A 12,200-nucleotide genomic window follows, 5' to 3' on the forward strand; every position below is an offset into this window, starting at 1 on the left:
AATTATAAAGAATAAAGTCCTGTGTAGATTAATCATGAAGAATTAATTTAAGTATTGATACACTGGTGTAGAATAGTATTGGATGGTAACTATCGGCAGTGGATAGTTAGTCCATTCTTTTACATAGTAAGTCCCCTGGATACAAGGCCATTTGCCATTCTCATGCTAATAATTTGATGCCATTTACTTCCCAAAACGCCAATCATTATACTCTCATGAACAATCTGAGAATTCGCAGTATCAGAATAATTAAAAGAAGGTGGGGGTAGAATAGCAAAGGAGTCGCCAAGTAATAAAGACCATCTTCATGGTCACATTATCTATAACGAAGGAAGGTAAGATTAGCTTCATGTTCCACCAGGTGTGCTGCGGTAAAACGAACCGTGCAATTATCATCAATCACAACACTAGTATTTTCATCAATATCCCCGCCAATGGTAGGCAATCCGTTTGCAAGGTTCCCCCCTTGTCGACTCCGTAGAGTGGCAGCAAGTCGAGTAAGCATGCTTCTAGTAAGATATGCTTCATCCATGCCACCACGACGATCGACATCATTCTGATTCATGATACGGTAGCTGTCGTGAATGCGTTTGCAGCTCCGCAGTCCACCTATATTGCTTGCATTCGTGTTCAGGACATTGGCAGGGTTATCGGGGTCGAGGATATCGATACCCTGACGAGCTTGCTCGTGAGCATGTCGATCTGGTGAGAAGATTTTGATCGTGTTGTCGATACCGGATGCGGCCAGGGTAGGCTCGTAGGGGTGTCCTGTCGATGGCATCAGCAAAGAAGTATTTTTTTTAAAAAAAAAAGGGATTTCAAGAAAATGGATGCTATCCAAACTCACCTTGCACAACATTGACCACTTCACTGTCGCCTTCAAGGATATTGATCAAGTTTGTGGTTTTACGATCCCAGATGAATATATGACCCGAATCGCTTCCACTAACCACATATTCGTCATTCAAACCAAAGAAATTCACATCTTTGACGGTTTTGATGTTACAATGGCCTCGGTAGACCCGGGAATGCGCTGAGCATGGCACGTCCATCTCGACACCCCTCCGTTTTGATTTGCGACCTCCATATTGCAAGAAGGGCCCGTCAAGGTCGCTCTCATCATCTTCTTCATCCGAAGTGGCGGCCATGTTGAAATCCCAGCCGTTTTCCTCGTTATCTTCTTCATACTCATTCTCCTCATCATCTTCTTCCATTCCACTGGCGTCTGAAGCCTCACTCTCACTCTGACTTCCTTGGCTCTCGAGGGCACCACGAATCACTAAGTTACTAGAAGATTCACTCCCATGTGTAGTGTCATCATGATTGTCAGCCTCCGTAGTGGCTAAGGTATCACTGGGATTAGTACGTTGGGATCGAACCAGATGAACAGATCTAATGGGCTCTTCCTCCACATTAGGATCAATGTCATCCTGGGATCTTTCAATAATTTCGTCCTCATCACTATCAGATTCATCTGCGATTGCAGTATGCAGGCCGCCAAAAGCACGGTTGACAAATGAGTAGTTGATGCCATTTCCGGCTTCCATCAAAATCCCCCTCGCCACTTTCACAAGCCAGAACCGCATGGCGGATGTTCTGTCAAGAGATCGAACATGGGAAGACTGGTTGGACACACGACGCTTGTCAACCCGAGCTGCTCTATCTCCCAAATTCTCGAGAGGCAGCTTCACAGCATTACCGAAAGCTGTGACTGCAGCCCGTTGCGATTGGAACAGAACGCGAGAAGAAGCGACTTCGAATCGAGAAGCATCCACATTGATAATCGGTGTCTCGCTGGCTAGGCTGTGGAGATAAGGCACGAGAACTGCCTCAATGGCTTCTTCGCCAGCATCGACTGAAATTGGGAATCTGGCATGTATGCGTGCCGGTAAAGAATCCTGCTTGAAACCTGCGAGTAGTCCTTGTCTGCCTTCTCTCAACCAAAGCAAGATGGCTTTCAAAAAGTCGTATCCAAATTGACTTTCTCGCTCAATGGAATCGTCTTCGTTTGGTGCCGGTGATACTTTCAAAAAGGGTTTCCAAGAGGCATTATCGGTTTCACCGGCTACTTCCAGGGCGTGTGCCAGTGTTCCTGCTGCTTGAAGGAATCTCCACGACGCTTGGCGGTTATGACGAAGCGTCTGTTGGAACGTCACGGTTTCCCGAGAAGGATTCATCGGGTATCGCCACTTGTTGATGACATCGTTCATCTTAGGTAGATATTCAGACGCTATATTCAAGGCCGGGAAAAAGGAGTGTCGAGGAGCCAAGTCCGTCTGCTCGGATTCCATGGCCTCTCTCGTCGTCGCCTCCAAAGAGAATAAGGACTTTCGAAGTTTGACCAACCCCTTTGCAATATCCATGCTGAGCTTTTGGGCGTCACTCAAAACCGAATTCCTTGCATGTTCCAGCATGGCCTCTGGAGACTCGTCTTCGTCGGACAGATTCGAGAGCGAGATATCAGAGGTCTCTCCATTTTCATATCGAACTCTCAGAGTATTCGGTTCTGCAGAGCGACGTCGAGAGTGATGTCTATCTCCGCTTCCTTGGGAAGACAATGATGTAGGCTTTGGGCGCTTTCGTTTACGATTTCGAGAGCTGTCGCTACGGCAACTGGCCGAATTTTTGATCTTCGGTCTCCCTTCAGGTGTTTCATCGCGCGCATCAGGACTGCGGATAAGATCGAAACTATATATATGATCTCCCGACCAACTCACTACCATCTCGTTTGGATTCGCATCACTGATCTTGCAGGCTGTGATATGGCCATCGTCGATATTTCTCATACGATGCTTGCCGCGAGGTGCAAACCGTCGCACACACCGAGTTGCCTTTGCCATGTTATCATCTGCGACGCCTCCCAGGCTTGGGGTTGATACAGAGGGGCTACCTCTTTCAGCAGCCATGTCTCGGCCAAGCATGCGGCGATCATGTAGAAAGCAATGCATATGAGCACCACCCAGTGCAATATAATGTGGCTGGCTTGGGGAGCAAGATATCGTATTAAGATCCAGACCATATTTCTTATAAGAAATTAGCGGCGGAGGAACGTTGGAATCATCATGCTCCAATCCAGGTCGATATGCCATGAAGCCCTGGCCACCTCGAGGTGGAGGGTAGGCGGATGATGGCTGTCGCAAATCCCATTGACGAACCTCCCCATCCTCCGAACACGTCAGAAATAAATGAGGTGATGACTCTGTGACAATGCGTTTGACACGATCAGCATGACTTCGGTATACTCTCGCGTTGGTATTTCCTTCACTGAGGTACCGTGCTCCTTCAAAGAAATTATTAAAGCGTTGGCTTCGTGCAGAGGCCGCAAAGGCCGACGTAGCACTTGCGTTGGCGCTTTTGCTAGCGTATTCAATGTCGAAAACGCGTACTTGAGAGTCACCTGCGCAAGTGACTAAGGTTCGATCGTTGGAGTGCGGCATAAACTTTACGGAGAAGATATTGGCCTTATGGCCGGTGAGAACGGTGGTATTGAGGGCGAACGGGGCATTCGAAGAATCGGGTTGGTACGAATAGATATTGAGGTGTTTATCATCAGAGCCAGAAGCTAAAAGACGTCCGGATCGAGACCAACTGCGACGATGTTAGCATTTGTGAATCACATGGTGGACGTTAGAATCGCCTTCCGTACCTCAAGGCATTCACACAGCCTGTATGACCGCCCAACTCATTCACAATATCGAGACTATCAACCCATTCCTTATCTCCATATATGCCCCGAATCTCGGCATACGAGGACCGATCCCCGCATTCTCGACGCCAGAGGCGATCATAAAGCATATCTTTCATGATAACAATATACCAGTAGTCATCAAGAATTCAGATTCACTAGGGGCGATGAAAGCTCATGATGAGAGGGCAAATAGTTGAAATCGATTTGAAAATGGCCTGTCTTCCCTCTGTCTCTCCCTATCTCCTTGATTTTTTTTTCTCGCCTCTGTCGCGTGGAGACTGAATGTAACTTATAGATGACGTCAGGGAGGTAGCGATAAAGCAGTCACCCTTTACAGTTGAACTCAGACTTCGCAAAAACCGGTTCAAGGTGTGATTTTAAATTGAGTGACAGGAGATTTCAAGACCAGAAAAGAGATTGATCGAAGGAAATGAAAAAGAGGGGAAAGCTGGTCAAGTGCAGAACCGGTTGAAAGGCGCCAAATCGACCGCATCGAGACCGCCCGGGCGGTGAGGATCGCCTCTGTTGAGTGGCTACTACAGCAGGGATACAGTATAGTATACATAGTACAGTTAATCATTGGATTGGATGATTATCATCAGGGGTTAATTATGTTGTTAACTTCTTCTTATTCTTCTAATGCTGTAGTCATGACATCCAAAGTCCGATCCGTGGACGGCTCTCTCTTCGGGGCAGGCTCGCCACTTCTGTTGCTAAACGACCAACCGTCTCTCTTTCAAGACGAATAATCTCTGTTTCAGCAGTCCGCATGGCCTGGATCTCCTGGATCATAAGCTGAATGGATTCATGAAGGCTCTGTGCTACTCGTGCCAGGGCCGCCTGTTCTAGCCCTTCAATTCCTGCAAAAGCGAAGACGTCTGAGACTACCAAGCTGCCGTAGGCAAAGATCTAGTTTCGCTCTGAGAGATTGTAACTCTTCCTTCCACGCTCGGTTCAGTGGGTCAATAAAAACCGCTGCATTGGTGATATCTGATGATGCCCGGTTACATCTGATTTGCTCTGCGTTACGGAACCAGGCCTCAAAGGTCTGAACGGCTAGGGTATACCGACCATTCATACCATGCGCGGTCAGATCAGAGACCTCTTGTAGAATCTGTGAGAGACTTTGTATCTGCTCTGGAAAATTTCCAGAGCCATGATGATCTTCGCAATCCCGTAGCCAGACCCAGAGCGCTTGCATATTTATCTGGGTTTGACGCTCTTTCTCATCTCCCAGAAGTGATCGATATTGATAAGCCACGGCATCGTACTTTTTGCGTAGACACGATTCTGACTCTTCTTTCCAGTCTGCTTGTTTCTGGAGTGAATTAGAATGAAAAAGACTAAGCTGAAGAAGTTCCGTCTGTAAAGCTGCAATATCTGGCCAGGAGGCCGGGATGAGCAGACTATCTGATGTGGAGCCCGAAGTTGCACCCGGGGTAGGTGTTGGTGGTTTGGCCCCGGGCTTTTGGGGAGAATAATGTTGTTGATAAGCTGAGAATTGTGGTTTGGCTTTCTGGGCTGTAGCTGCTTTTGCGGAATCGCCTTGGATTTTCGTCGCGGTTGCTGGCGTCATCTGACTCCGATGTCGTGCATGACCACGAGCTGGAACAGAAGCCTCTACTCCTGGCCTAGTAGTATTGACCGGTTGTCTCAGGGACGCTGAGCGCATCGGCCGTGCTGGCGGGGGCATGTCGGTCTTCTTTGGGGAAGCAGGTCTTGCAGTTGACTGTATAGGCGTGCGGTTTATAGGCTGTTTGCGCGGCGAAGGAGGTGGAGCCATCGAGGTCGCTGATTTGGTGGAAGCCGATACATTTGCCTTGCTCGATGTTGAAATGGGGTTGAGTCGTGATGTGCCTGGTCGTATCAAGCTCTGGCGACGAGTGGGCACCGAATCGGCGGTGGCGGTGGTTGTTTTCTTTGTTGCCGGTGGCTGTTTCTCATCGCTGATTTTTGGTCGTCTTGCCGGCGACCTTTCACCTCTTTGCGCTGCACCTCTTTCAGATGGTTGAATTGAGGACTGCCCATGGCTTTGGCTTTCGTCTCGACTAGAGTTGCTGCGTTGAGGGAGAAGGGTTCGACCCCGGGAAGAAGTGATGTCTTTGGTGCCGTCGATGGGTGAATTTCCACTTTGAACCTTTTCATTCGAAGCTATTGGTCGGGTCGATATCTTGCTGGTAGTCTTGGCTACCGGTCGTGCGATACCAGAGATCTGTTGCATTGCATGGTTTCAGTGACTGGAATGCTGGGGATGAATATGATATGCGGGGGGGAAAGAAGAGATGCTAACCGGTTTGCGAGGTTCGCGTGGTTCGCGCAGAGACATTGAACGTGTGGGGATCGGCATAATTAAAGAGATTCTCAACAGGCCTCTGTGACCAAATTAATATAGTCCAGCCTGGAGATTCCCCCGCGGTAGATCTACCCAGGGGAATCTAGGCTGGTCAAGTTGATGTTTGGAAGTTCGCAGCTGCGGTGATCCGCGGTCTCCACCGCGCGTTGGCCAATCAACAGGAGGAGTTCGCTGTGTTTTGGAACTATTCAAAGCAATGACCAGTCTGGAAAATAGGAGATTGAGGCTTGTACAATCTAGCAGACTAGTGAAGAGTCATGGGAGTACTTGAATAGTTGAAATGTTATAGTTGTACGAGGAAAGAGGAAACAAGCATAATCGATCCGAAATCTATCTTTTTGATACATCATTCTATCTGCGTAAACACATAAATCATGGGGGAATTTTAGGAAGGGACCACGTTCTTGTCAAAAAATTGAGACAAGGCGACCCCAGGCGAGACTCGACCTATGTGAAGTTTCCACGAAGTCTTCGATAGGCTGCATAGAGAAGGCTTGGACGACGAGCTTCCCATTCTCGATCCATTAGACTATTCAAAGGTCTCGGTTTGGTACATCACAACCTGTTTTGTTCTTTGCTTGAGGCCCGGCTGAAAAGGAAAGACAGAAAGGAGGAAGAAAGGAATATCTTTGGCTTGTCCCCTTCTTTTAAAGGCTACCACGACGAGGGAAAGCAACACCGTCCACAGCGGGGTGATCAGTGAACCAGCTCACCTTCTCACCACCACCCTGGTTCACCAGGGCGGATGGAAGAGAACGGCCCTCTTCTGTGTCAAAGATAGCCTTCAGAATATCCTTCTTTCCAGCGCCGGTGGCCACGAAAGCAATGTCATGAGCAGAGGTGACGACGGGCAAAGTCAGAGTGATACGCTTAGGAGGGGGCTTAGGGGAGTTGGACTCTGCAGCCACCCAAGCATCCTTCTCGCGTAGAAGCTCGTGGCCAGGGAAGAGACTGCATGTGTGACCATCAGGGCCACAACCCAGGAGGATCAAATCAAAGACAGGCAGCTTGACACTATCCTTGGCGGCGAATGAGCGCATCAGATCCTCTTGATAGAGATCGGCCAGCTCCTGAGGATCATCGTCGTTGACATGGTTGGCATCAATGGGATGGATGGTCGGAGCTCCGAGCTCCGTCGGGATCTTGTTCACCAATTCGTCCTTCAAAAGCTTGTAGTTGCTATCATCGTGGTCCAAGGGAACCGCACGTTCATCGGCGAAAAAGATATCCCACTTGGCGAATTGGGGAGTATCTTCCGGTGTGCCGTTACTGGGTTCCAAGAGCGCGCGAGCTAGCACGGTGGGGAGGGAACCGCCAGAGACTGCGACGCGGAAAGTGTCATGGCGGGCCAAAGCAGCATTCTGAGCTCGAAGAACGTAAGGCCGCAATTGTTGGGCCAGCTCATTTGTACTAGGGAAGCTGTAGAGATGAGGTTGTGCGGTAGCCATTGTAGAGAAATGGGAGAAAGTGAGAAAGAAAAATGACTAAGTATTGAAGATTGGTGGGGGGGATAGAGAGATTTGGGGGGAGGAGAGAAGAAGAAGAGAAAGGGAGAGAAAATGGAGGGGTAGAAACGCGGCGGAAAATGAAGCGGAACACTCCAAAAAGAGGCGGGGCGATGACGTCGTCCATGGCAACTCATCTTATCTTCTTCATTTCTTCATTGATATCTCATCCTAGTAATTTTATAAAGATCACTTGCTTGTTTGATAAATCAGGTATGATATTGATTATGTAGATCCATTTATTCCGGAGTGATACGATCGGTCCACTCCATTTGTCCCTTTTAATCACCAAAGAGAAAATGATTCGACGCCAACAATCACAGCAGAGTACGGGATATACATCCATGTATATTAATATAGACAGGCCTATTCGGGCCGGGTGCAGATCGTCTCCTGACATGACAACATCTTGCAGGTGAGCCTAGACACCGAGACACAATATGACCGGGAAACCGGCAGATCCATCTGTAAGTGGAAGAGAGGAAAAACAGAATGTAGAGAAAGAAAGAGGAAAGGGAAGGGAAAGATAAATTATTCTATGATCTGTGGAATGCCCATGGTACTAATTCAATAATACTAGGTAACTAGTACTGGATATACATACCTTCTGTAGGAGATGTTGACGGCTTTGTCCCATATGTAAACCATGTATGCTACTACACCTGTACTATGGGCATATGTTATGCTATGCTAGCCATAGGTATGGATATATATGGATGTATGTCGTGACGCCAATGACCTCTGCGTGTGACATTCTCAAAGGGGATCCTTAAAAAAAAAAATACAAAGTTTGTTGAGGCAAAATCGAGCGATACGAGAGGGTTCTCTGCAAATTAAAGTGTCCAAACGAATCCCAAGGGATATTTCAAGCCTATCACAATTCATGGGGGCCTAACTATTGCGAACATTCTTCTCACCCTTTTCTTTTCCCTCCTCCTCCTTTTCTCTTCTCTTCTTCCTCTTCTCTCTTCCCCTCTTGCCCTTCTCCCATATATGTACACGTCTCTCATCTTCCCCTACTTCTCTTCTTCTCCATCGCTTTTCATATTCTCCCCCCCCCCCCCTCCTCTCTGAACCCGCAAGAATACTCCACCCATGAGCTCACCCGCGGTCCAAATTACGCCCTGCGGGCCTCATGCGCCCGCCCCACCGATTAGTTTGGACATCGTCCGTTGCTCGCGTTGTCAACAGTCCCTCAGTTTGGCCAGCCAGTCCAACTCGGGCGCCGTTCAGTTCGGTATGAATTCCTATTATTGTAGTCGCTGCGCCTCCAAGGTCGGATTCGTGCGATGAGCAATTCTCGAATATCCCGGAGAGTTACAACTATGCAACTTCTCGAATCCTTCGTCAACACCCGATCATCACGGATACTTCGATAATACTTCGACAGGCTAGACCTGAACCACCTATGGACTATTCTTAACCATAAATATGGATCATCTACTCTCATTCGAATTCCCACAACCCTTTCATCTTATGAAAGACGACACTGGTGCCGGCACCGGTGATCTCTATCCTTTCGCCAACTACGGAGAAAAACGAATAACTATTAGTTGTGACTTTTATGACTATAGGAAATCTTTCATCCTGCGTGGAAATTTCCTGTTTATTTCTCAGACAACATTTACCACTTTCGTTCTGGAATTGTCATCATCATCAAATATCGCATAGCGAAAAGACTCGGGATATATGGATTGGTCGGAATGCTTCTCTTATCACCCAGTAAACGAGGGTGTTTAGGAAGCAAAGATCATACGGATCATGTGCTATTAGTTAGGAGTGAATTGAACTTTATGTTCATTTCTGGGTTTCGATCGGAGTGACTAGAATTGATTACTAGCAGATCTGTGTGAAGTTTCAAATCGCATTCAAATACCAAAGACTATCGGGATCTCCTGGTTGGCCGACCAGTCTTTGCGACTGCACAAAACAGGACGATCGGGCGCATTCGATATACCTTAAAGTATGGTACTTGATCATATTTATTAGTCCTAATCTTGATTTCATTTAAATTTTTTGTATTTCTGGTCATCTGGTCTTTGATACTTCTTTCCATGGTACTTATACAAGATCTGACCAGATCGGGTCATTCAAGTTTGCTATATCCATGGATCCCCAGTAGTCTTTCACTCAATTTACTCATACACGCAATATACTGATTAAATAAAAATATACCTTGAATACTACATTATTACTTCTACCTCTCTAGTCAATACTAAATTCTTAGTACTACTAACACTTCTGTTGTCATCGGCTACTGCGGAATTCAACCTCAACTTCTCCCTTCTACCCATGAGTCAGTGTATGACACTGACTCGAACTTCCACCTGCCCAGGTGATCGAAGGATCGCGTGTTCATATACCTATGTGCTTAAACGATACCTCTCGTTTAAACTTGAACGTGAACTTGATTTTACCTGCGTGCTACCACAAAGAAACCCCTCTTCCAAGTTTTTTTTTTTCTCTCCACGATAACCCTCGCGTCTCTGGAATGTCGCACATGCCCTGATGACGAATCCCCCCCGGCAATTCTAATAGGATCTTCGGATCAACCCAAGGTGACACACGCCAGAGTCGATCCATCGAGGAAATACCCCACGCTTAGAACTTTGCACGATACTCTTCAGAGTCTAATCTTTTACAGTATTTTGTCAAGTCTTGACGCAACCAACCTGTGCAACTTTTTTACAATACTATGTACAAATATGTACAAAGATCCAAAATCCAAAATCAGCTCATGGCACCGTCCGAATTAGATCCTGCAATGTCACCGATGCCCTTGATGTGCCTTCGCCACCACCTGAGAACGTTATACCATTTATAGCCAGAGCTCTGATCAAGCGTCCCTCCCCCTCTTTTTTTGTGTTTCTCATACATATGTATGTACACATATAGTACTCCGTAGTAGCACGCATAACACTCCTTCTTTATGGATACTTGATGGCGTCCAAAATGGTGTTGGCGAGTGGGGACGGGTCGAAGATTCTCACGAAGCCCGCACTCGCAGCCAGCCACGATTCTGTTTAGCTTGCCGCTGCAGGTACTCCCTTGGAGTCCACATCGCAAATCAATAATCGATTGAGAAAAAGGAAAGAAAACAGAAAAAAAAGAAAACAAAAATACATAAAGTTAAAAAGAGAACAAGATAGACCAATCGACGGTTACAGCTCTCCATTTGACTATCTGATTGCTCATGTCGTAGGGTTCCGCTGATCGTCGATCTCCCTGAATGGCTGATAATTCGGCATTTTCACTGGGTCTAAATTGATCTCGATAGCTGATGGTGCTGATGGTATCCATGGGGATCCGCTTTGGACTCCACCGTGGGTCCTGTAAAGCACAGGGATCTCATGCATCCCATAATGCCAATGTGATGGATATTATACCTACTACACACACACACACACACACACACACACACACACACACATACATACTACAGCACAGTAAGTACAGTAAGTCATGGGCCCTCTGTGTACAGTACTATGTACATACATACAGAGTAAAGTCGAATGATCCACCTCTCTCCCCTCTCAGCATCTTACATAGTAAAGGAAGGCAGAACATATCCAATACGGATCTGGCGGTGTAACATGAAGCATGCTAAAAGCTGCATCGACCACTCCAAAAGATCTGGTGGATTCATCTTCTGTGTCACCTCCCCCACTAGTCCCCGCCAATGTTTACCATGTAAAATCGATGAGACGGGTACACCCGGCCTCGAGGCGATTTCCGTCAATATCAGTCCGAGATTATATCCAGCTTCTTCTCAAGGGTTGCATGCAAGTACACATATACATTATAAGGTACACATGGGGGGGAAAGAAAAAGCAATAAGCCGAGAGAGATCACACCAATCGAGATGAGATTCATAATGGAGATCATCCCCAAGCTGGGTGGTACAGGGAATACAAAATAGTGATTTATTGCATTTGCCAGTGGACAAGAGGAGCTGAGCGTGGTGCTTCGTCGCGATGGAAATGACATATCTCAACATGGCATATTGGAGCAGTCGAGTGGTCCCTAACTTAACTGGCTGGCTGCTTGGTCTTTGGCGCATCGCCATTCGTCAGCTAACTGCAGCTTTCTGGGTCTCGCCTTAGTCTTCTGCATTCAAGCCATTATTAGGATTCTTCTAATAATTACTACTAGTCTCGACACACTGGAGAATTTGTCCACGACGAGAACAGCTCTTGTGGAACGTCTCTCAGAAATCAAACCCTTTCGTATGTACATACATACGAGAGATCTTCCGCTCTGGCTCATCTTTCCCATCCCTATAATAAACTCGACTGTTGGGCTCGTGGTCGTCTTTGTTATTTTTCTTTCCTGCAATGTGCATGTGTCGGTCAGGCCAATTCATCAACCTGCAGTAAGGTGCAATCAAAAAGCCAAGTAAGCTATAATTCTTCGCTTTTTCCCATTCCCCCTCCCTCGTAGGATTTTGATGGCAATTTTCCCTCTGTGTGTGTCATCAGGAGTCATGTATTGAAACCTTTTCAGCTGCCCTAGATGAGTATTCTACCAGTACTAACAGTTCTCTCAAGATTTATTTTTCACGGAGATTGTATCCAATTTTGATCTTAACCAAATACAGCCCGGGTAGGACAAGTTTGAAATCGACTATCTTGCAACTTGCATTGTTGGGAATATC

At 46.9% G+C, this 12,200-nt stretch overlaps 3 protein-coding genes across 3 annotated transcripts; all 3 read right to left on the reverse strand.

The window, feature by feature from the left end:
- Window positions 1-316: 316 nt before the first annotated feature.
- Window positions 317-3,804, reverse strand: N7469_007720 (WD repeat-containing protein; the record flags this gene model as incomplete). The annotated part of the gene is made up of 3 exons (XM_056646638.1): window positions 317-768; window positions 848-3,588; window positions 3,647-3,804. 3 exons carry the CDS (start codon window positions 3,802-3,804, stop codon window positions 317-319), a joined length of 3,351 nt encoding a protein of 1,116 aa, XP_056498189.1.
- Window positions 3,805-4,336: 532 nt separating this feature from the next.
- On the reverse strand, window positions 4,337-6,035 carry N7469_007721 (uncharacterized protein; the record flags this gene model as incomplete). The annotated part of the gene is made up of 3 exons (XM_056646639.1): window positions 4,337-4,597; window positions 4,662-5,900; window positions 5,979-6,035. 3 exons carry the CDS (start codon window positions 6,033-6,035, stop codon window positions 4,337-4,339), a joined length of 1,557 nt encoding a protein of 518 aa, XP_056498190.1.
- Window positions 6,036-6,688: 653 nt separating this feature from the next.
- Window positions 6,689-7,489, reverse strand: N7469_007722 (6-phosphogluconolactonase; the record flags this gene model as incomplete). The annotated part of the gene is made up of 1 exon (XM_056646640.1): window positions 6,689-7,489. The coding sequence occupies one exon, from the start codon at window positions 7,487-7,489 to the stop codon at window positions 6,689-6,691; it is 801 nt and encodes a 266-aa protein (XP_056498191.1).
- Window positions 7,490-12,200: the final 4,711 nt, after the last annotated feature.

Source organism: Penicillium citrinum (assembly GCF_028827155.1).
Source record: "Penicillium citrinum strain IBT 23319 chromosome Unknown utg000007l:1.0-2040159.0:1.0-2041076.0, whole genome shotgun sequence".
Taxonomy (NCBI): domain Eukaryota; kingdom Fungi; phylum Ascomycota; class Eurotiomycetes; order Eurotiales; family Aspergillaceae; genus Penicillium; species Penicillium citrinum.